At 36.7% G+C, this 25,151-nt stretch overlaps 2 protein-coding genes across 8 annotated transcripts in view; one reads left to right on the top strand and one right to left on the bottom strand.

The window, feature by feature from the left end:
- Positions 1–13,049, bottom strand: part of VAD1 (GRAM domain family protein) — a 32,597-nt gene extending 19,548 nt beyond the window's left edge. For 2 of the 4 annotated variants that reach the window (XR_015790804.1, XM_022288884.2), the window contains exons 1-6: positions 12,874–13,049; positions 8,915–8,974; positions 6,530–6,580; positions 6,224–6,289; positions 2,277–2,372; positions 608–709 (exon numbers count right to left, since the gene is read on the bottom strand). Coding sequence is in view for 3 of the 4 variants with exons in the window: in XM_022288884.2 (XP_022144576.1) it covers positions 608–709; positions 2,277–2,372; positions 6,224–6,289; positions 6,530–6,580; positions 8,915–8,974; positions 12,874–13,002 (504 nt within the window). In the remaining variant the exon portion in view is untranslated. Of the gene's footprint in view, positions 1–607; positions 710–2,276; positions 2,373–6,223; positions 6,290–6,529; positions 6,581–6,903; positions 6,981–8,914; positions 8,975–12,873 lie in introns of those variants that run through there. The other 2 variants (XM_022288876.2, XM_088123929.1) reach the window with 2 other exon arrangements.
- Positions 13,050–17,256: 4,207 nt separating this feature from the next.
- Positions 17,257–25,151, top strand: LOC111017488 (Protein kinase superfamily protein). 4 transcript variants are annotated; one of them, XM_022293270.2, is made up of 3 exons: positions 17,257–17,783; positions 18,613–19,974; positions 23,739–25,151. In XM_022293270.2, exons 2-3 carry the CDS (start codon positions 18,662–18,664, stop codon positions 24,607–24,609), a joined length of 2,184 nt encoding a protein of 727 aa, XP_022148962.1. In that variant the 5' UTR covers positions 17,257–17,783; positions 18,613–18,661; the 3' UTR covers positions 24,610–25,151. The 4 variants fall into 4 exon arrangements, with proteins under 4 accessions (XP_022148962.1, XP_022148955.1, XP_022148947.1 ...); XM_022293263.2 differs by having other exon boundaries at positions 17,258–17,761; positions 18,551–19,974; XM_022293255.2 differs by having other exon boundaries at positions 17,260–17,761.

Genomic DNA, 25,151 nt, shown 5'->3' with positions numbered 1-25,151 from the left:
CTTAGCTGGATATTCATTGCCAACTTTCAACAATTTTATTAAATTTTGCATATTACAGCAAGTCAGCAGCTGAATTACGTGAACCATATATTTCAGGGAAGCAAGAGCACACGTCCATAGCATGCAAACATACAGGCATGTCTACATGCATGCAAGCACACGTATATAGGCCATGTGTATGTGCAGCACACATGAAAATAAAGAAACCCATCAAGAATAGAAAATCCATATATCGAGCCTCATCAATCTCGAACACATTTGGACCCCAAGCTCATTCAACATAAGCAGAAACATGTTGAAAATTTATTGCCTAGAATTTTAATCCTCTGGGCATACTTAAAATACACAAGGATATGGTGCAATTTATAGAAAGAAGGATGTGGCTATATTAAGTTATACCATATGTCAAAGTAATGTGATCATCCAAAAAATATAATTAAAATAAATAATAAATAAAAAAGTTAATAATTCTCAATGCTTTTTCCAAATATGCACTAAATATCTAAGCTTATATTAGTGTGAGTAGAATCTAGGGTAAAATTTTGCTTGCATTACAACTCAAACAATTCTACTGTTACAGATAAACATTGAATGCATGATTGTTCACCTGATTTTCCATATTTCCTTCGGTCCCTTTAGCATGCTGCGACCATCCATCATCAATAAGCTTAAAGGCCTCATCACGAGACAGAAAAGATGCAAAGAAATACTGCAAAGGTTAATAAGTAAAATAAGTTATTTGGGCCAGTTGAAATTATGCTGCCAGATGATTAATAACAATTTTATTTCGTATAATATCTACTTGTAGATGTTTCCCTAGTTTAGTTTTTTCACTTTCTAAAAGCACTTTGAAACCTTAGCTAAATTTAAAAAACAGGGGTTTTTTTAAAACTACTTTTTTTAGCTTTCAAAATTTGGTTATAAATAATTTTGAAAGTAGATTAGAAAACAAAGAAATATGTTAGTAAATCAGTAAAATCTTTTAAATATGAAAAACTAAAAACAAAAATGTTATCCGTGCATCAAGAGGCCTTCGACAGGGAGACCCGCTCTCTCCTTTTCCTTTCATTCTGGTGGCTGATTGCCTAAGTAGGATTTTATCTAGTGCACAAGTGAACTCTTTCATTGAAGGCTTCACAGTGGGTCGAGGAAGTATGAATATGAATTTAAGTCACCTACAATTCACTGATGACACAATCTTATTCTCATCCCACAAAGAAAAGGATATACATAACCTTTTCTCTTGCATAAAGCTCTTCGAGGAAGCCTTGGGCCTAAATGTGAATAATCACAAATCGAAGCTGCTAGGGATAAATTGTGAAGCTGACCATATCACACATCTTGCAAACATGCTCGGTTGTAAGGTCAGTACATGGCCGAGCACCTACTTGGGCCTTCCTCTTTTTGGTAAGCCAAAAACAGCCTCCTTTTGGGACCCAATCATTCAGAAAGTGGATAGAAGACTTATGAGCTGGAGGCACACTCATGCTTCTAAGGGAGGGCGATTAACTCTTATACAAGCCGCCCTTGCTAACCTTCCTATTTATTTCCTTTCGCTCTTCCTGATTCCAAACAGTGCAGCTGAAGCTTTAGAGTCTCTTCGGGAAGTTTTTATGGGCTGGCAATAGAGAGAAGGACAATATCCATCTTCTTAGATGGGATAAAGTTAAGCTTCCTCTTCTTGAGGGTGGTCTCGGAATAATAGATATAAGGAACAAGAATACGGCACTTCTTGCAAAATGGGTTTGGAGGTTTCACCTTGAAAAAGATGCTTTTATGGAGAAGGTGATTGTGGCTAAATATGGAGCCAAACACTTTGACCTAAAGCCGGACAGCCACTCATTACAAACCTCCAAAGGTCCTTGGAAATCTATACACAAACAGATGCCTTGTCTATGCTAATATCTATTGCAAAATCGGTAATGGCCACTCAACATCTTTTTGGACGGACCGATGGTGTGGGAACAGACCTCTGAAGTTTGATCACCCCCTGCTTTATGACCTGTCTCTCAGAAAAGAAGCTTCAGTTGCAGATTTTTGGGTTTAATCCTTTTAGCAGTTATAGTTTAAATACTCTTATATCCAACTAGAGAAGTGTTTTCTAACTTCATTGGATAGACATTTTTTGTATATTTCATGCTATCAATGAAATTTGTTTCCTATCCAAAAAAAAAAACAAAAATGTTATCTACACTATAATTAATTTTGGTAGATAAAATTAAAAAATAAAGAAACATGGATAACATAATGCATTAAAAACTAAGAGTCAGGGCCACCTTTTTCTCTCCGTCAAATATCTCGATGGCATTAGGGAAGATCCCTGCTGTCTTTGCTTTACGTACAGCTGTTATTTCTTGTAATGGGATTACTTTCTGACGCAGGATCAAAGATAGATATAAACATAGTAAGAACCTTGACAACAGCATAATTTTGTTTTTATATTTATATAAGAAACTAAGAAGATTTCATTATCAAAATGCCTGATACAGAAGAGGCTAAAAAGCCCTAGATTACAAAATTTTAAATTTTTAATAAAATATTGATATCAGAAATCAATTATTGAATCATGAAATTCATGCTCAAATGGGAATCACAGCATGATACGGAGGTAATACTTGCAATTTTTTAAAAAAACCAAACAAAACAAAACAAAATACTTGCAAATTAAATAATGGATGGTGGTTTTTTTTTTTTTAACAAGATACAAACTTCTCATTGAAGTAATGAAAAGTAATACAATGTTTCAAGAAACAAACTCCCAATGGGAGTGAAAGTAGCCAAAAGAAAAATAAGCAAAATCAACTAAAGGAAAACAGGAATACAGAGTAAACAATCAAGCTTGGTTGTGAGGCAAGATAAAAAGCTTAGTCGGATCCGTCAAACTGGGAAGAAAGCTGCCAAAAAAACTTCTAGAGCAACGAAAGCCATGAGACCAAACAACCATCATGTGCGATAAACGGAAAAGCAAGCCGAGAGATTCTGAGCGCAAAAAAGTGAGTCGAACTCCATCCTTTAAATAATGAATAGTGGTTAAAAGTCTTGCACACCCATCGGCATCCTAAGAAACAATTGTAGCATGTGAATTCAAGAGACTTTTCAGCTATTCCTCACTTGTAAAATTTGATTAATCAAATTATTGCCTTGTTCAAGTTTATAAAATGGACCAATTAACCAGCCCTAACTTGAGGGGTTTCTATCTAACCATGCCCCTCGACAAAATCATCTGAATCAGATTCACAAAGAAGATATATCTGTTATTTATTCCCTGTCTTTACCATTTGTCTTCCATGAGGGGTCGTTCGGTGGCCCTTCATTGGGCTACGGGTCATCCCTCTTTCTTGGTTTTCACCGTCATTTGTCCAATAGGTAAATGGTAGATTCGGTGGACTTGTTAGCCTTATTGGGGGACTTTGTTGTTTATATGGGGAGGAAGGATGCTCGTCTTTGGTCCCCTAACCTTTCAGAGGGATTTTCCTATGAATCCTTTTTTTCGTGTTTTTCAGACCCCATTCCTTTCACTACTCTGTTTTTCGTCACTTTGGAAGGTTAAGAGTTCAAAGAATATTAGATCTTTTGTCTAGCATATCTTACATAACAAAGTTAATACTTTGGACCGATCTTGAGGCACTCCTCTGCTCAATATGGCCCCAGTGTTATATCCTATATAGGGATGCTACTGAACATGTCAATGCCAGTGAGTGTACTTCAATGTTGGAGGAGGTTCTTCATCACCCTCCGTTTAGGGATAGGGGTTGGTTCTTGTGACTGGCATGTGTCTTAGTTGTTTTTTGGGGTTTGTGGACTAAGAGAAATAACAGGAATTTTAGAAGGGTTGAAAGATCTAAGGAGGACGTTTGAGCTCTTGTTCGATTTCATGTCTCCCTTTGGGCCTCTATGTCCAAAGCCTTTTGTAATTATCATTATGTTTGATTTTGCTTGATTGGAGCCCGTTTTTTCAGTTTGGCTCCCTATTATTAGGCTGCTTTTTTTTTTGTATGCCCTTTTATTTTGTTTCATTATTCTAAATTAAAAGTTGTTTTTCCTCAAAAACTAAAAAAACAAAGAAGATAGTTCCAACTTTCCAGGTAACAAGATGGTAGAGAAATTCTAGAGATGTTGGGTCTTCTTTCCTATCAAGCAACCATCCACCTGATCGCTCCACTAACCTGGTCGAAGTCCTTCCATTGTAGTTTTTCCTATTTCCAACCAGCCTTAAATGATTAGCCTCTTCATTCCCCAGGCTTAAACTCTCCAAATACTTCAGCATGAGCCACACTGGTGATTAGAGAAATCATGTCAGCCCCACAACCCATCGTGTGTGTAGAACTTCCACATTTACCTCCGCCCATCAGGAGAACTTTATGCTCCAAATTATCACACAAGATGATATGAAATAGATATATATATATATATGAAAGAGGGAAAGATTCCCAATTACAAAAAGGTCTTCCCATTTGTCATAACTCATAACTCATAAGATTGCTATCAAAAAGGCATCGCCATCCAATGTGTAATGAGATTGCGAAAAACTATAATATGTGAAATGAGGAATAAAAGCATTTACACCACCCCAAAGCCAATACAAAAGCTCGGTCATAGAATCTGTTGAAAGGGAGAAATTCGCTGTTGAAGATTTTGTTATTCCTTTATAGACAAATGGTCCATAGGAAAGCTTGAATAAATCACACACCAGTAAATAGTGGAGTGGAGGGGAGTCTGCCAACCAGAAGAAGCTTGGATTCTGTTCCAAAATTCAGCAGCAAATTCACAAGTGATAAAAACAAATGGCTTTAAGTTTTGAGTCCTTCATGCACATAGGGGAGATAGAAAGGGAGATTCTTCTGGACCATGTCATGTGTGTTGATAACAGTGTGACTTAGCTCCCATAGAAAGTTTTAATTTTCTTAGGGTACTTGTACATCCAGATTTTGTCATAGAGTTAGGGAAGATGGAAATTTCTATATCTTTGAACAATCTACGGAAGTTGTAGTCCCCTGAATTTATAGCTGTGGACCATAAATCTTTAACCCAAGCGTTCTTGTTCTCTGACGAAGCAAGAGATCAGCGAAGTCCAATGCGAATGAAGTGTTGGATAACCAATTGTCATGCCAAAAACTAGTGCTAGTTCCATCCCCTATTTTGTGAACAAGCTAAAAACAAATTCTAAAATACATTCATACATACATACATATACCTACATATGTGCGTGTGTTGAAAAGTCAATTGTTCCTGAGGGATTTGAAAGAATAAATTTCTTTACATATTGCTTTGGAAATCTGATTTTCTTACTATTTTGTACAAGACCATGTATATCTTGTTATCTCATTGAATTTTTTTTGAACAAGATACTAACTTCTCATTGAAATAATGAAAAGGAACAAAATGTTCAAAGATACAAACTTTCGAAAGAGTGAAAAAGGAAATAACAAAATTTAAAAAGGTACAATAACAAAATTAGAACATATCAAGCTAAAAAGGTACAATAAACGCTCTCCAATTAGAACATATCAATCTAGGGGTGTAACTTTTAAAAATAGAAGATAAAGAACACCAATGGGAACTTTGAACTTAGCTATATTGAAACGCATCTCCGGAGATTGTCTCTTGTCTTAAAAAATTCTGAGATTCCTTTCATACCACAGCTCGCAAAGTAATGCCTTTGTTATCGCATTGAATTAGCACTTGCATATTTCCTTATTGAATTAGCCCAATTGTAGGGACTGTTTCCTTGATTGTTAGGGTTACGGTATGCTAGCTATATAAGGTAAAAATTCTAACATTCAAATGGAGATTATACATACCTTTGAAACCTTCAAAAATCAAATAACTCATAAGCATATCATAGAAAATTACATTTCTCTACTAAATTCTTCTTGCATGTGAAAATGGGACACATTCTTCAATTAAATACCAAGTCATTTCAGTATAGCTAAAGCTACTCTCATTAACATAATGTATCTACTTTTTTACACCAAACAAATGAAGTCCAAGAAAAGGAAAGAGAAAAAAGATGGAAACCAAGAGGGCAATTTCTACCCTAAGAATATGAAAGAAGATTATGGGTTTTATAGATAAAATGAACATGAGGAATATGTTTGCATGGCTGCTAGCCCATGTGTGCTAAGGGGAGAGACAGAGCTTTTGGTTTAAATCATAACTTATATGAATCAAGTTGTTAGGTAAAAATAACCTCACACAGCTAAAAGTTGAATTCACTTCTTACCTTTGTCTCAAACCCAAAGATGTTGGAGTAGAAGCAAATATAGTGCATGAACAGATACATGTGGCCCTGAAACATACAAAAAAAAAATAGTGGAATAAAGGATTAGACTAACAATCCATCCATTTGCAAATAGCCAAATAGGAACTCCATGTATGCTATACTTCTACAAGATTAAACTAACGATTGATCATTGGTTTTCTGATGGCAAAATCAAAAGTGGCAATATGACAAGCCCACTGATGTTAGGTTTGATAAATTTTCAAGACAATTTATCTTGAACGAGGCTCTGTGGAAGAAAAAAATCACCTGAATTAGTATGTTCTCTTGGAAAGCACAATTAAAGTCTTCAATAAGGACCTAGGAACACAAACGAGAAGCGGTAAATTTTCAAATAGAAGACAAACATTATAAGACAATATTTAAGAAGGCATACAGAGTTGTAATGTCATACTGGACTTTGAACTCCCAAAGATGGATCTTTATTTTAAAGAAAAGCAAAATGAAGACTAGATGAAAAGAATAAGTAGAGGTTGAATAAAAGATCCACACACATGATTCTTGAAATTAAAATTTCACGGTCTAATAAGTTGGAGGAATGAAAATGCAAAGGGTGAAAAGTATTTTACTCAAGAAAATAATAAATCTTAAGTATTGGTAATGTAAAGTTTATGAGTACACACAATTTTCGGATGTTCAGTGACAGGGCCTTTCTATCATTGGGAACATCCACCGATTGGAACTTCACATGGAAAAAAGGTACAAGAGAAAAAGAAACTTATCTGCCAACCAGGAAATCATTTTAATAGTCGTCACATCAAGGGACCAAAAAATTCACTAGCCAACTGCTTTGAAATCAACCAACAAACGAAGTTATACCACCCATTGAAGATAAAGGAGGATAAGGAGAGTTCAGGATGAGGATGAAAAAGATCAAGAATGGTGACGAAAAATTCATATTCTGCCAAGATTAGACAATCACAATTCTCTTTTTTCAGCACAATAATCTAATCTTTAGCCTTCATTTTCTGCATAAACCATGTCCCAGTGTGGTTCAACTAGTCACAACTTGCACATTAGCTTTGTGCCATAAGTTCTTGGTCCCCAACAGTCTAGCAGCACGTGATCATTTTTACGGTATTACCAAAATTGGCCAAGTTTCTCTCCGTGGAATTTCAGGTTGAATCAAAAGTTGTCCTTGTTTCAGTTTGTCAATCTTGTACCATATTCGGATTCAGAGACTGGGAGCACCATTCCAATTAGGAAGGCATTTAAATCGAGCTTATCTGAATGAACTCCAACTTTAAGCAAATGCGCAAGTCTTTGTACGGTTGTAGACTCTAGATGAAAGTTTGTCTTATCTTCCCTCCTATATAACTTCTATACATCTCTTTTTCTCATTAATACAGAGTTTCTTATAAAAATATCTTGCATTTTATATCTTAGAGAAAAATACGACTATATAATGCCACACTCATCAGCGAGTTGTCTTGCCAAAATATAAAGTAGAGTCTTGATTGAAAAATCCATAATTCAAAATGTTAAGGCTTGATTTATGTTCTTGTAGATAGATAGATAGATGTGTATGTGGTCAAGGTAGAGCCCAGAATTTTCCTTGGGATATGGGCAAAATTATACATTATAACTTTATATATATTGTTTTTCAATTCCAAAAATTTAGAGGGTGGTAAGTTAGATCGAAAACTTCAAAATCTTAACTTTCATAGAGTTTTTAAATCTAGGACGGACTAAGGGGGACAAATTTCCTTCTCCATTCCGCCCTTACGTGTGGGTGTGTGTGGGTGTACCCTCCAAATAAGGCTCCATTTAACATGATACAACCAAGATTTAGCTTGTTATTGCTTCCCAGATATAAAACTGTCCCTAGAGATAAGTCGAGTCTTCAGACAATATGATCTCCATAGTAAACCTCCATAAAGCAGATATCTCTAGATTATCAATTACGACAATCTGCAACCCTTTTTGTCATTTCAAAACCCTAAAAAGCTACACATTCTCTCATCCTTGGACAGAAAAATATTCATCAAATAATCCAATAAATAATATATTGAAATGATTCCAAAGTGACTAGCAACCAACTTCTCATATTCCATATCGTAGAAGCTATATTCAATCTTTTTACACTGCAGAAGCAAGCTTTACACCTTACTCAAAAGCCCCATCATGCGGTAGGTTTGTATGCTATTGTATGTTAATAACTTGAAAAACAATAAAATGTAGTAAATGGTCACAGGAAGCATTGAAAGAAGCAGAAAATTCTTCATTTAGTACTGAAATAAGTAGAAAATACTTCATTAAAATGTTATGATTTTTTTTTCTTAAACAAGAAACAACTTTTCATTAATATATGATAAGGAGAAAAATGCAATGAATTAATTCACAGCATAATATCTCCCTTCTGAAATGTTTTCTGTATAGGTTGTTTGTCTTATTCCAAACCAGGAGAAAACTTCAGAAACCTCACCAAGAAACCACCGTATACATGAATGTTCCAGAACTATGTCAGAGGCAAGGTTTCCTTTTCTTTTGTCTTTTTTAATTATTATTATTACTTTTTGGTTGGCCTAGAGGCTCTATTGAATTCTTTAGAATGACACAGAAGATCCTATTGTCAACTTCAGCATCAATCAATAAACTTATACACTCTCAAGACTAGATGTAGTAGTTACTTACTTCATCAGGTGGAAGACGAAACAACTGCCGATACTCTTCACTTCTCAATAAAGCAGGTGACTGCATAGAAAATAAGCAGCAGAAGAAAGTGAATAAAATAAAATCATTAGGAAAGGTCTCATACATTTTCTGCTTGCAGTGTATATACTATACACATTCAAATATATTCAAAGTGGAGCGGATCAAAGAACCATATGAGAACTTTTCTCTTTCCAGGTCTTTGGATAATTAAAAAAAAAAGGGCACAATAACAAGAATCTAACTATGATAGGGTCCTCTTATGCATTGTGTCATATCCAGGAGAGACTAAAATTCATGGACCAGTCCTTTTTTTTTATAAGAAACATAAGAGAATATATTCAGCAAAAGAAGGCCCCAAAAAGAGGGAAAAAACACCCTAAAGGCGAAGGGTAGAGAGAACCCTCCCCAAAAAGCTATACAATCGCGGCTTTCCAATCTTGTATAATCAAACGAAAACCATAGTTACAAAAAACTTTTTTTGTGGATGGATGTCCACCAAGAAGCCGTATGCTTTATATTCACACAAAACATGTCTATTGAAACCTTTTTGATCCTCAAAAAGCCTACCATTCCTCTCCCTCCAAAGGAGCGAAAGGAGAGCCCTCGCCGCACAATTCCAAAGGACAAAGATTTTTCCTTTGAGAGCGGTGCCACCAAAGCCTTCCATAATAAAATGATCAATTTTCCTTGGGGGACAGAAGGAAACATCTAAAAGTGCTGCCACATAATTCCAAGCCTTGGTAGCGCAAGGACAGTGCAAGAAGAGGTGATCCACATTTTCATTATCCTTCCAACACATACCACAAGCAGCTGGAAAGAGGGCCCAATGGGGGAGTTTCCGCTGAATTTTCTCTGCCGTGTTTGTGCCTCTGCAGAAAAGCGTCCACAGGAAAACCTTGGCCTTTTTAGGAACTCTAAAATTCCAAATGAGAGCTGCTGTCTCTGAATTCAGCTTAGGTGAAGGGAAGTAATGGCCAAAAAAGCTGATTTTACAGTGAAAATACCTTTACTGTCAGCCTTCCACCAGATTTGGTCTCTGCCTTGACCAATTATCGCCCCATCAAGCTTTCCAATCATTGCTGCCCATCTGTCCACCTCCCTTTCAAACAGATTTCTTCTTAAGCCCAAGTCCCATGTTCCGACCTCGGCAACCCAACAATCAGCTATAGACATCTCTTTCTTAGAGGACAATCTATAAATATCAGAGAAATAGGAGGATAGAGGGGAAGAATCAATCCATGGATCCTCCCAAAATCTCACTGTTTCTCCTGAAGATACTTTAAAGAAAGATAGGTAAAACTCTCGTAGAAATCCAAACAAATCTTGGACTTGGTATTTATCATTTTTCCAGTAGACTTACATGCATCATGTTTATAAGCTTTCTTTTGAAGGAATTGTGCACTTGTAGAATATACTACCTGCTTGTAAGTTAACCTGCTCTATATCATCAGTTATTCATAGGACATAAACATTGTCAAACAACTCTCTCGATTCTTATAAAAATCATCTCCTACAAATACATAAAGCAAGTTCCTAAACTTTATCTAGTTAAAAATAAAAACAAAAAACAAAATTCAGATCCATGTTCCCTTCAAATAATTTGTTTATCAATCTATTTCCTTTTAAAAATCTACCAAATTTCTGTTATTTTCACTTGTGTTTCCCTACACAATCTACTTACCAATGCAGAAAGCACCGAGTGTAAAAATGTCAGTGTCTCTTTCTCCTAGCAAAAAATGCATTTCAACTCTCTAAAGCATGCTACTTGGTTTGGTAATACATAATGTAGCATTTGACTGAAGAAGATGATTTGATGTCAATTGGCAGAACTCTAAAGCAAGCAGTTCTAAAGTGTTACATCCTGCCTTGACTTGGTTTTGCCGTTATTTTTTCTATGTTGCGCAAAAGGTGAGATGGAAAAAACTCTTGAGAAATGAGTCAAATTGCACGTATGTATTAATGAGTAGCATGCTCTACGGAGTAAGAAAGACATTTACCAAATAGAGAAAGAGACTTTTAGATTTACGTTACACTCTTTCTAGCTTCAGCTGGGTTGTATAGGGTTCATGTAAAATAATATAAGTTCGGTGTATTGAAAGGAAATAGGCTGTCAGACCAGTACTTTACTGGGAGCGTGATTCTAAAAAACTTGAACTAGATAAAGGTTTTCAAAGCTTTAGTCCAAGAGACGATGGCTATAATGTCATTGAACTTATTCTGACATATTCTATGAGATGATTTCATGTGAATAAAGAGAAAGTTGCTTGTTGATGTTGTTATCGATGTCCTAAGAATGGTTGATAGGATAGAACTCTGTAGAACTCAATGACAATGAGGTACAACCTATATAATTCTTTAGTGTAGAACTGTTTAATAATTACAAGCATGATAAAGTTGCGTCTAAGAGCTCATGAAAATCAAGTACAACTGTACAAGTGTACAACCAATTCTCATTATATGAGTTTCTACCAGTCTCTCGAGATTGATTTAAGAACTTTCTGGTCTATCCTGTACTTGACATGACATTATGCATCTGAGAATTCCCTTTAGAGTACTAGAAATTGTATTAGAATTTTAGTACAACTTCAAAAAACTTGTTCCACTTTTCTTATACCACAACATCATTTCTAAGACTGGTCCTAGAAATCAAGAACATTCACTTCCTGTGCTTTTTGTCACTTTTTTTTTTTTTTAGTTTTCTTCCATTCCCACTTTCTCAGAGACACTCACTTCATAGATATATAAGATAATATAAGCTGGTTATACCTTAATAAATATATATAATATAAAAAAATGAACCAGCGAGTTCAACTAAAAGAAATTTACCATTACAATCTCCCTGTCATTTTTGAAGGACTATGCAAGAAATCTAGAGGTTGTTTGAAAGTGATATGAAAAACATTTGTGTTTTTTTTAATACAAATATTAATTGAAAACGTGTTTGATAGAGTATTTCTTTATTTCTCTTTCTAGTCTGTGGACGAACAAATTACCCGACTCCATATATCTGTAACCATCACAATTGAATTGTTGAAGCCTGCTTCAACATGAAGTATGCTCTTTTTGGTCCCATGCAGGTTTTTAAGGATGACTTATTTTTAAGAACAATTAAAGTTACCTTTATTAAATAATTACCCCTGTTAATTTTCCTGAACCAAGTCAATCGTTCTAAGAAGATCACTGATACCACTTAGGGAGCAAAATAAAATTTCTCAGAATAAGCTCTTTTTATTTTTTGTTTTTAAAAAAACAAGCAATAAGTTCAGTGGTAAATAGGCAAATAATGGAGGGAACCAACCCCCTCCCTTCCCCGCCAAAAACAACGCTTTATTCTTTTTTCTCTTTTTCTCGAATGAATATAGATTTATGGGACTAGTCTGACCCATTCTTTTTCACACGAATTTTCCTTTCTTTTATTCTTTCTTCCTCACTATTCTAATTCAATTTTATGTTCACCCATTAAACTCATGCATCAGATACATAAATAAACAAATTTATCCATATATGCTTTTAAAAAAATATTAAATAAATAAATTATTAAAGAAAGAAAGTACTCTTCAACCAACAAAAAAAAACCGAAGAGGATATGGTGAACACTGAGTAGAGATGACAATAAGAAAGATAGCGAGAATGTGAAAAATATGAGATGAGATCCTTATTGGAAAGGGGCGTGACTAAAAGCACATGAAAATTGGGGAAGCAAATAATTTTTATAAAATTCACCTTTGAGGGTGGCATTTTAGAAGAAGATGGTGACGATGATGATAATCGGCAGCTTCTATTAACATAAACCGAAACAAGAATTGCGGACAAGAAAATTGGAATTTGACATTTCTTTTACCCTTATGATGGTTTCTCGACAACCAAAATTAAGGTGATTCAATAATTCTCGGAGACGGGTACTAATTTAGAAAGGAAAGAGAGGTGGCAGTATCTACCTCAATTTCGACGTCCTGGTGAAAACCGTTCGGCGAAGAAGATGTCTCGCTGGGATCGGATATGCGGCCAGCAGGGGAAGAAGATGATTCAGGCGTGTAGTAGGAAGCAGAGTCTGGAGACGGCTCCATTGGCAGCTTGTCTCGAGGCAGTTCAATTGGACCTGTTCAATATAATAAGTAAGATGCAAAATTACACGCATTCAAATATCTCTTTCTTCTATACAGGACAATGGCTAACTTGTAATACTTATTTGACACCATTGAATTACAGTTTAATTAATTTTAGTTTGGATAATAAAAAAATCATTTTTTTTTAATTTAACTAATATTGTGTAAGCATTTTCTTTTTTTAATATAGGCGATTGTGCCTTGACCTCGATTAATCTATGCTCAACTTGACTCAAGAAATTAGGGATAAAGAGAAATTCAACGTAAATGAACTTGAGATTACAAAATACTTTATTTATAGACTTTGTACTCCTTTTAACTTTACCAATATGTGGTTTTTTTATTTTTTTTATCTTTAATGATTTGTGGATTTTCTTTTAGAGGACAACTTATTTGCTAAAACTCAACCGTAAATCTGTTATCCTATTTGGTACCATCTTGAACGTGACTAATATCCTTCTACTGTCATTTTGTGCCCATAGTTACGTTTTACAATTTATCTGTCATGTCACATTTTTCGTATTTATTTTAATAAAAAAAAGTTGTGGAATGATTGGTTAAACGTTAAAATGAAACTCTTTAAATAATAGAGATGTAACCAAAATTTATCTCAAAATTTAAGGGTATAGTTGAAACTACTTATGTCTACATGTATTTTTACTTTTTACAACCTCAGTGCCACGTCACATTTTTATTTTTCTAATGGAAAAGTTGATCAAGAAAAAGTATTTTTAAATAACTTTTAAAGTTTAGTTTAAAATTACAGGGGGTATGATTAAAACCAAGCTTAAAATTGAGGACATTTTTGTATAGTTTGAACCGTTTGTTTGCGCCTTGGTAAGTGGTAAGTGCCCATCAATATGATTACGAATGTGGTTGGTGCGACTAATTGGGTCTCAGGAGTGGATGGGTTGAATTGGTTCTTAGCCGATAGTGGGCTGCCTGAGGCTGGGGGCTCAATGAAAGCCCAAGCCCACCGGTAAATTATAAAGAAAAAGAAGCGGAGGAAGCGAAGTGGGATGTCGGAAGAGAGAAGAGAGGAGCTGAAAAAGCATCTTGCATTGCAGTGGAGACTGGAGAGTGTGGACCAGCGAGCGAGTGAGAAAGGAATCATGAAAGAAGCCAACTTTGAATAATGAATACCCTCTTTCTCCTTTTCCTAATTCCAAGAACCCAAATCCCAAACTTTCAAACCCTAATTTGCAAACCTTTTCAAAAAAGCAAACAGCCACACAGGCCCCACTCCAGTACACAAAAAGAATACAAAATTTAAATCCTTTCCTTTTATTACTCATTGGCGTGACTCCTGAGTCCTCATCACCGATCAGTAGTTTAAATATTAAGAAGCTAATCATTTTAATCACCAAACGTTTTTGCTTTACTGGGATTAGAGCTCTCACATGGCATATGCCAACTTGTTCGTTTCATGCTCTTCAACTTTATTCTGCCAATCATCGCCTACATCATCTCCCTGAGTCATATATAAAGAAGCTTATTGTATTCTTACTTGCAAATTCTAGTTTAATCGCAATACATATAATTAAAAGCACTGTTTTAATTTGATTGGTTAAAAATTGCAGCTATTTGGAGGTACCAATGAATTGAAAAAGGATAATGCATAAAGGAAGGAGTAGCATAGGTGGAGGTGGGGAGTCAAAATGACAAAAGTTGGATACCAATGGGGAAGTGGTCGCTTTGACTAGTTTATAGGATAAGCACTTTATTACGTGCTTCCAATTTCCAAATTACTTTTCTGATGTTATTCGTTGTCAATATGTACAAATCAAGTGTTTGGTTCAAACATTTATTCAATGCTCCCCGATTCCCGATGAAACTTTTATCTTTTCTCTTCTCCTTCAATATTCTTCATTCTTCCATTGCAATTTCTTCTTTTAACTTCCACTTTTCTCATGCCCTCCCTTCTCTCCTTCTCTTCTGACATTCCTATATTTGTTTTCTTTGTTATTATTATACTGTTTCTCCTCTCCTCCCTCATACGTTTGTTTCCCATTTTTTTTAATATATTATGGCACATGCCAAACACGGGAATTAATTTCCCTAACTGGACATCAGAATTTCAAACTAACTTAAACCACAAGTTATTCGGCTGTTCTATACATTCAATGACTTGGTATTTCATCTTGTCTATATATAATAATGTGTATAATTAAAGCGGGAGATATAAGAAAATAAATTTGGAGCTGCTCAAGTTCTTTATTGAAAGCGAAAAATATGTGGAAAGACCATGACAAAAGGCCATATTCTGTTTGATCCCAATAAATTGTGAATTGTTTTGTGAGTGTGACTTAACATTGTATGGGGTTTCATCCTACTTAGACATACAAACATGAAAGAAAGGGACAATATTTTATATAATTAAATATATGTGAGAGTCCCAGTGGCCAATGCATATAATAGCAACAAATTTTGTTGGGTAGCTCTCAGTTGGTTGAGATGGGCACAAATTAGTGCAAACATTGTGTGATGAATTATTAAAACAAAATAGCAATACGAGCGACTTGATTATATATGGGTTGGACAATTATTTTCCATTATATTTTCAAAATAATTTATCATGGACAGTTTTAAAGAAAAGTATAATGGTTAAAGGACGACTTTTTATTTTTATTTTTATTTTTTAATAAAGACATGTCTTAGTTGATTTCTTAAAGATTGGCCAACTATGTTAGATAATCATAAATTCCGTTTCACTTTATAATGTATTATCATACAATTATTTAAGTGAAACTGGTCCATAATTGTTGATGGTTGAAGGGTTTTTTTTTTTTTTTGTTATATGTATATATATAATAATATATATCTTAGTTTATCACGATGTTAAAAGCTAATAAAAAATATTTAGAAGTGCTCAGGACTAAATATATATATTTGAAATAAAAATTAAGTAACATGATAGAGAATTTAAAGAAAGCAATAAAATAATAACGTAGAAAACTCCAAATCAGAGAAAAAACCACGGCCTGAGGGAAAATCCACTATGTGAAAAATTATTACAATCACACAGATTTCTCTCCCGATCTCAATTACACAAAACACTCTTTCAAATCAAATACCGTTCAGTTAACTAGAGCTAGTATATCAGACTTAAAGTATTTCAATTTGGATTATTAAAACCCAAGCCCATGAGCTCTTTTTATAGTAGTTGAAACACATTTCCTCTTTGTACTTTTTCGATGTGGGACAACTTCTAGCACATGCATAATTCTTCCTCCAATGTAGGACAACTTTAATTCCAATATTTTGTCAAAACCCACCAGTTTTACGGAGTAATGTATATGGTGATATTGGGATGGAGGAATAGAAAAGAAATGTTTGTTGACAAGGGAGGGGTGCAGCAGAGAGCAGGCATGTCAATATATGTGGGAACTGAGAACTGGAACTGGAAGGGAGGGGTGGAAGGGAACAAAGAGACAGAGGAAGCTAATCCTTGGCCGAATTGGCCGAGGCCGACCATTTTATAACTCTACTGCACTGCCTACTGGTATCGCAGACGCAGACGCAGTCGCAGACGCTAAAACTAAAACCCTTCTTTAACGCTCCTCTCAAATTATTCACTTTCAGTGCCACACCCACTTGACACTACACTTTGTCCTTTTTCCCCAATTCTCCCTTTTGCCCATCCCCTTCCTCGTCTCATTGCCCCATCCTCCCGCCTACTTTCGACTTTTCACTATTTTGAATTTTTCATCCTCGCCATTTCCACTCCTCCAGCCTCCATTTTCGTAATTCAAACATTCTATTTATGCCTACCCAAAGTAAAAATAGTGTATTTACCGCCAATAAACTTGCAAAATTATATGAAGAGAAATATGGTATTTATTGTGGAGCAGCCAAGCTCATGTTAACTCCCTCATCTTGTTAATTATAATGTAGTATCTCTAATAATTATGTATATATGCATAGAGCATAGTTAAGAGCAACAGGAGCAGAAATATTTAAAAGCCAATTTCAAGAAATAAGAAGCGTGAGAATGGTAGAAATATACGAGTAGAGAAGATAATTGCAATTTACATGTTTACCATGCGACCAAAAAAAGAAAAATCCAAAATAGTGACTTGAGGGAGGGAAACGAGAGAAGAAAAGAAGAAAGGCGAGTGGAAAAGGAAGAAGTAGCGCGTGGAGGGGAATTACGAAACGGGGTTGCGAATGGCATAGAACGAGACGAGACGAAGGCGTAGCGGAGGGAGGCGGTGGCGGGGCGTCCCTACCACTTTGAAAAGAAGTGCAGCTTAAAGAAGGAACAAGCGTGGGCCCCACTGCTGGGTCACCCACCCCGCACCTCCCTTCTTTCTCTTTCACTTTCACAGTCACTCACTGCTAAAGTTGCGTTGCGTTGCGTTGCCCATTCCAATTTTCCGTCCAAACTCAAAGCAAAAGCCATAACCATAACCATAACCATAACCTTCCCCCAAAAGCCTCTTACTAGTTACTCCCCCAGGCCCCAGCTCCAGAGAAGCTCAGCTCAGACGGCGGCTGCTCCACCATATTCTCACTTCTCACTCAATCGATTCTACTCTCTATGTTTTACCACTCGTTTTATTAGGTCCACACTCCACAGCCCACAGCTCCCGCCAACATACACATCGTTTCTTCGGATGCCTCTTCACTGCTCAAACCTCACTCGGTCACACTTCTCTCTGCTCTCCCTTCCGCACTACCCAACACACCGCCAACTTGCAGCAACTCTACATACTATCAGGTTCTACTCCTCTTTCCTACGGGTGCGATCACATTTCCTGTTTCCCTCTTCCTTCCCATTTTCCTCATTAGGTCTCCCAGATCTCTTTATATTCCTTGTTACCTTGCCTTCAATTGCTCCCTCTTTTACTCCGCTTTTCTCCTGTCGTCCGGTCATATTAAGCTTTTGTTTAAGGAATAACGGTTTTATTGAATGTTGGAGTTTCACTACTTCTTGTCTTCTTTGCCCGCTTCGTTTGTGCTAAGTGCTACAGGGACAGATGGTTTGTATTACTGACTATGAGTTTAGTTATTCTTCGCATGATGTAATTGGAAGATTGCGTCAGTTTATTCTGTAAAATTTTACTTCTGGCGGATCTCTGTTTTCATTACATTTGGAACCCTCTTGTGTATCTAATAAGAAACTTCTTCACATCGTAACTGCCCGTTCTTACTTCTTAGTTTCTTTCAATACTTTTTTCTTCTGATTCATTTTCTTTCTCTGGGCAATGGGCGTATCATTTTTTATTTTTTTGCTTTGGAATGTATTTACCTAAGCCTTTAGTCTGGTCGATAGAGGAGGATAGTGGATTGGTAGGCAAAACTAGTTTATTTAAACGGCTGAATGGTTTCTTTTCTCTTGTCATCTGCCTTTATTGACTGATTCTACAATTAAAACATACATGAAACAGTTTGTCTTCTCAGTGCTTTTTTCTGTTCTTGAACTAATTTTCTTACGAGAAGCTAGTATATCATATTCATTTCACTGATTTTAAAGAAATTCTTGATGAATGAATACATTGATTCTCAGGTTGGTTTTTAAGATCTTCCCAATTGAAGAGAGGATTAACTGAATCAAAATCATGTCTGCAGATTTTTTTTACTTGGAAGTTTCTCTATGTGATGACACAAGTCACTAGACATGGAGAGGATTCCAGAGTCAAAAGCACTTCCATTATTATTGCCCATAGAGTTGGTTCCAGAATCGAAGGTACTTGCAGGTAAATTTTGTGTTTTGGATGATGTACCAATAGCACATGTGGCGTCAGCCAAGCAAGCAGGCCATTGGTCGGACATGCACTCAGCTAAGGTAAGAGAAGCGGGAAGATCCACTGGACAAGGATTTCAAGATCCAGAAGTTTCTGTACCTATACGGACATTAAAGGGAAAATCCTCTTTTTTGGGGCAGGAAGAACCTAAGCGTGATGTCACATTAAAGGGTAGTAGCAATTTAATTGAGGAAGGTGGTCCAAGTTCCTTCTCTGGGGCTAGCCACCCCCCAGAGCCTGTGGATATGGATCTGATGAGAACTGTTTATGTACCCCTGAGGCAAAATAAATCTGACGCTAGCTGCTTGATCAAGAGTTTTTCCGTGAAGGGCCCTTTTCTTGAGGATCTTTCAATCAGGGTTCCAGCCAAGAAACCATTCCAAGCTGCTCTCTCCCCTGCAGAAAGCTTAGTCGATGAACCACATGACTTGGGTGTTTTATCTTCCCCCTTTTCAGTTCCTCGTGCATCACAAAATACAGAAACTTCTCTCCTTCCCCCAGATTCCGAGGAAAAGGAATGTGTTTGGGATGCTTCTTTGCCCCCGAGTGGTAATGTAAGTCCACTCAGTAGCATTGACAGTAGTGGAGTTGTCACAGCTATGAGCATTGTCAATAGTTGTGCTAGCACATATCGAAGTGATGGAATGGTTAGCATTGAAAGAAACTGTGAGAGTACAAAAGGAAGCATTAGAGGGGACTCTCTTGAGAGTGCAAAAACAAGTATTAGTCGAGCTAGTGATAGCAGTGGTCTTAGTGATGATAGTAGTTGGAGCAACATCACAGGAAGTGCTAATAAGCCCCACAAAGGAAACGATCCTAGGTGGAAAGCCATTCTTGCTATTCGAGCAAGAGATGGAATATTAGGCATGAGTCATTTTAGACTGCTGAAGAGACTTGGCTGTGGTGATATTGGTAGTGTTTATCTCTCAGAGCTAAGTGGGACTCGCTGTTACTTTGCCATGAAAGTAATGGATAAGGCATCGCTTGCTATCAGGAAGAAGCTGACGAGGGCTCAGACAGAAAGGGAGATATTGCAGTTACTTGACCATCCATTTCTCCCGACTTTGTACACCCACTTTGAGACTGACAGATTTTCCTGTCTAGTAATGGAATATTGTCCTGGGGGCGACCTGCACACTTTGAGGCAACGACAACCGGGGAAACACTTCTCTGAGTATGCTGCAAGGTATGATAAATTCTTTAATCAGGAAAATATAATAAACCACAGTCCTCTAGTGACTGTTTTTGGCTGACCTCACTCCCTATTCTGTGCCTGCTTCAAATTCTTACTTCACTTGCACAATTTTTACATAATGTTAATTGCATGCTTTCCTGGATATTAATATCTGGATGCAGTTTTTTCTCTTCCGGATTTATCTTATCTCGTGCTCTTTATCTCATTCTGCATGGGTTCTAGAAGGGACAAAATATTTAATTCTAACAGACAAATTTCCACTACATATTTTCATATAGTGTTATTCAAACCGCCTATTGTTGTTTCATGTCTAAACCTCAAACATTACTAAGAAGAGAGTTTGTGATTAGTATGTATTAGTTAGATTTCATGGTTGGACTTTGTTAAACAAAAAGATATGATAGCCCGGAAAACCCGATAGAACAGTCCATTCTAATTAGTCTTTTTTATATTCCACATCATTACAGTTTGAATCTTTTTCTGGTACATAACTTTTATTTATGTTAATAATAATAATAATAATAATAATAATATTATTATTATTATTATTATTATTTTGGATAAGAAACAAAATGTGTATTCCAATCAAAAAGGCCCCTAAAGGGGATACAATCAAAAGGCGGAGGGTAGAGCTAACCCTCCCCAAATCTCTATACAATCACCGCTTTTCAATCTTGAGTAAGCAAAAGAAGATTGTAGTTACAAAAATATTTCTTGTGTAGTAAAGCCCACCAAGAAGCTAGAGGTTTAACATTCACACAAAAGAAATCTAACAAAATCAACTTATCTTCAAAAAGTCGACTACTCCGTTCCTTCCATATCGACCATAACAGAGCGTACAAAAAGAAAGTTCAACAGAAGGAGCCAAGTAACTAGCTCCAATTCAAAATGACAAGACCTAAGACGTAATTACAAAAATTCTTAGAAACCAACCCCCAAATAGAAGAATTCAACCTAGCAAGAGACCAAATCCTCCTATGATCTCTCAAGACCTCTGAAATTTCTATTATTTCTCTTAAGCCAAAGGCTCCACAGAATTGCGAAAAAGCTAGAATGTCACAAGATCTAACTATTATCATGAAATGGTACACGGGGACCTCTACCATAGAGCTCCCTACATTTATGGCCAAGCAAACATCAAACAACTCAAAAAAAAAAAAAAAAATCCCAAATCAAGCAGGTGAGTTGATGGTTCATAAAGAAATGACCTAAGTGTTAAGGACCTTACAAACCCAACACTAAGAATGCACCACTGCTACCCCACCAGAAATAAGAATGCCTTAAAACATAATCCAAGGTATTTGCCCTCCCATACAAAACCTACCAAGCAAAGAACTTGACATTCTTTAAAATTTAACCCTCCAGAACGAAATAAAAGAGGAATGATTGGAGGGAGACGTATCACACAAAAGATAGAAAATATATATATACAAAAACCCTAGAAGGATCTGGACAAAACAACTATCTCTTTTCCCAGAGAGTCACAGCATAAGTCCTTGGAGAAAGGATGATGTAAGCCAAGAGAGGACAAGGAAGAAGTTCTTGGAGAAGGTAAAATGGAGGTCATGGAAAACTAGAAGATATAGCATTCTAGAGTTTTTGAATGTGCCTTTTGACCGACCCCAACTCTATGCCCTTCCATAGGGAAGAGGACCATACTTACTCCCAATAACTCTATGCCACAGAGTCAACCTCCAGGAAAGTGAGACCACCACTTAACCAACGGGGCTTCGTTGAACTTCCCCACAAATCTCCCAGTCTAGATATGACTTACTAGTTCACTAAATGAGATCCCCCAATCTCGTCCACCCTTTCCCATAAGAAGTAACTTATAATCCTTTCCAACTTCTTACGACCGTGCCTAGGGATGAAGGAGAAATTTCAGTTGTTCATCCTCTTCCTCCCTTGCCATGAATTTCAATGATCCTAAGAAAGCTAATGGTAGATAAAGGAAGGGCTATGGAGATGAGGCTTCCATTTGGTATTGTATGGACTGTGGATGCATAGGTCATTTCCCTTCTTTATGAAATTGAGTCTATATACTTATTAAACGTATATATTCTTCATATTATCAATGTAGAATGAAGGCTAAGGTCAACGAGTAGTATTTTACTTGTAAGCTATATTTTAGTTGATTCTTGTTTTTTATCCATTTAAAAAAAAAATAACACACACACACACACACACACACACACACACAGTTGATTCTAAGAAATGACTCAAAGTAATTAAATCTTTAACCTGTACCCTTAGGAATAAAATAGGGGGGAACCTTATAAGTGCGTATTTGGGATCATACCTTCTGGCAGACCTTGTGGACTACTTGTTCATAGGTCATTCTTGTCACAGTCTCTCCCTCTCTCTACCATCTGGAGGAAGATGTTCCCTGCTTCTGCTCCAAGACTCCCACTCTTTTTCAGAGATGGAAATTTCTCCTTGATTCCTAGGCACGTACCGATTTCATCCAGAAAATTGAATTCAACGACTGAATAGGCATATAAGAGCACAATTTCCAACTTACTTGTTCCAGCAGACTGAACCAACTTCATTTTCATGTCAGCTGACCCAAACATAGATATGCCATCTGCTATATCTCGATTAGCAGCTGACTCTAAAATGGGAGACTTTCACATGTAATTTTCATTGGTCAACCCAGTCTGCAAATAGACAAAAATGTGAAATCGAACAGGTAGGTCCTTATTTTTGGGGGGAGGAAGGGCCTTGCTAGTATGTCCTATGGAATGCACGGAAGGAATCTTCATCCATGCACATCTACAACATCTGATTTCAATAACATGTTTGTTGCATTCTTTGGGTATCTAGATAACTGATCATTCCTGGAGTCTCTTTGGACTGGAACTTTGAGTAAAAAAAAATGAAGATAAAAGAGGATAGAGTTGCATTTGAAGACACTTGCAATCCAATGCAATGTATAGGTTGATATCCATATATAAACTCTTTACACTATACTTGATGGCAAACCGTCTTGACAACAATGATAATCTTCACCAATAGTTTGAGAGGCTTCATCAGTTTTGTGACGGCAAACCCTGATATTGAGAGTTGCAGTACAAACCTTTTAATTTCACCACGGGTAACCCCTTGCTGCCAACTACCTGAAATGCTTCTCATAAATTTTAGGACTTCTCTTTCTATTGTATTTCTTCATTTTTATAATGATAGATACTGTTTTTTTTCCTCTATGGAGTAAGGATTTTGGGGCATAAAGGGAAAAACAATATTTTGCTTTAAATCCTCGTTATTCAACTTGAATGTAGAGGAGAGACATAAATGTGCACTAAACTTCTCTTCTACTAACTTCTTTGTTTGTTGTAGTTCTAAACTTCATTTCATAGGATTGGAAGAATGAGATTGTATAGTTCTCCTTGGGGAGGGTTCTCTCTACCCTCTGCCTTTAGGTTGTTCTCGCATTTTTAGGGCTCTTTTGATTTGAATGCATTCTCTATGTTTCTTATTAAAAAAAAACGTAGTTCTAAACTTCATAGCCTTTCCTACAGCTTCCTAATTTTCGCATGATATCATTGCTGAATGTTGAATGCGGATATATTACTAATAAACTACAATTAATGATTTTGTTTCATTTTGAGAGATTTGCTCTGCTTGCTTCCTTTACAAAAAGTAGAGACAATACTTCTGTTTTGGCAACTTTGCAGCAAAGCAATCTGCTTCTTACCATGGTGTGCGTCCAACAGCGGGTTAATGTGTCCTTATCCAATTTGTCTTTTTGTTTGCAGGTTTTATGCAGCAGAGGTTCTACTGGCACTCGAATATCTTCACATGCTTGGAGTTGTTTATAGGGACTTGAAACCAGAGAATGTACTGGTTCGTGATGATGGCCACATAATGCTCTCAGATTTCGACCTTTCACTAAGATGTGCAGTGTCACCCACCCTGATAAAGACCTCATACGATTCTGACCCATCAAAACGAGCTGCATTTTGTGTCCAGCCTGCTTGTATTGAGCCGTCATCAGTATGCATCCAACCTGCATGCTTTCTTCCTCGCCTCTTCCCTCAGAAAAGTAAAAAGAAAAGTCCCAAGCCTCGGAGTGAGTTGGGGTTGCAATCCAGTACACTTCCTGAGCTTGTAGCGGAGCCTACTGCTGCCCGATCCATGTCTTTTGTTGGCACCCATGAATACCTAGCCCCTGAAATAATTAAAGGAGAAGGTCATGGAAGTGCTGTTGATTGGTGGACTTTTGGCATTTTCTTGCATGAACTATTATATGGAAAAACCCCATTCAAGGGATCAGGAAACAGAGCCACACTATTCAATGTAGTAGGGCAGCAACTGAAGTTCCCAGAGTCTCCAGCAACTAGTTATGCTAGCCGAGATCTTATACGGGGTTTACTAGTAAAGGAGCCACAGCATCGGCTCGGAGTGAAGAGGGGTGCAACTGAGATCAAGCAGCATCCTTTCTTTGAAGGTGTCAATTGGGCTTTGATTCGATGCAGCACGCCCCCAGAAGTGCCAAGACCAATGGAGGCCGAGCTGCCTAAGTTTGGGGTAGTTGACACAACAGGGGTTGGCAGCAGCAGTAAGAGGATGGTAGGGACGGATGTTGTTAAAGCTGGTGGTCAATATCTTGATTTCGAGTTCTTTTAAATCTCGGATAGCAGGATAGTTTGCTGGAGTCGTAAAAGTAATTGCTTGTTAATGTTCAAAAGAGCTTCTCAGATTTATGTGTTCTTCCACTCCTGAATCCTCCCCATAGTGTCATAGTTAGATATTCCACTCTTAGAATTGGGACATTTGATATATTGAGTGTCTGAAGGAATCCACGAATTGGACGGTGTCTGATATTAACAAGTCATTAAGAGCCTGAAGCTGGCATTCTCAGCAGATCTTCGATTCGGAACACTGCAGTAAATTGCAATTCATGAACAATGTCTGCGTCATTTTGAATGAGAATCGTGGGTCAATAGCTAATTACAAATTCCACCCACAGATATCTGCTTTGTGGGTACAAGTCATAATTTAATTTTTAGGATGCTGAAAGATATAATTATCATATGGAATGGAGGAAACTAGCGAACATCCGAAAGTAGGCTTTGTGTAAATGTGAATCAATTGTTGGGGGTATTTGACTTGATCATTGAATTCGATGGAGTTGATGAAGCGGCAATATTATTAGTGTATTTATGGAA

Source organism: Momordica charantia (genome assembly GCF_013281855.1).
Source record: "Momordica charantia cultivar OHB3-1 chromosome 5 unlocalized genomic scaffold, Mcharantia_2.0 BLBB01000005.1, whole genome shotgun sequence".
In the NCBI taxonomy this organism is placed as follows: domain Eukaryota; kingdom Viridiplantae; phylum Streptophyta; class Magnoliopsida; order Cucurbitales; family Cucurbitaceae; genus Momordica; species Momordica charantia.
This window is presented reverse-complemented; position numbering and strand designations above follow the sequence as displayed.

Coding starts and splice junctions, on each gene's coding strand:
- LOC111017488 (XM_022293270.2), top strand. CDS start 18,662: ATGGAGAGGATTCCAGAGTCAAAAGCACTTCCATTATTATTGCCCATA. Junction 19,975..23,738: donor TTCTCTGAGTATGCTGCAAG/GTATGATAAATT, acceptor TTTTGTTTGCAG/GTTTTATGCAGCAGAGGTTC.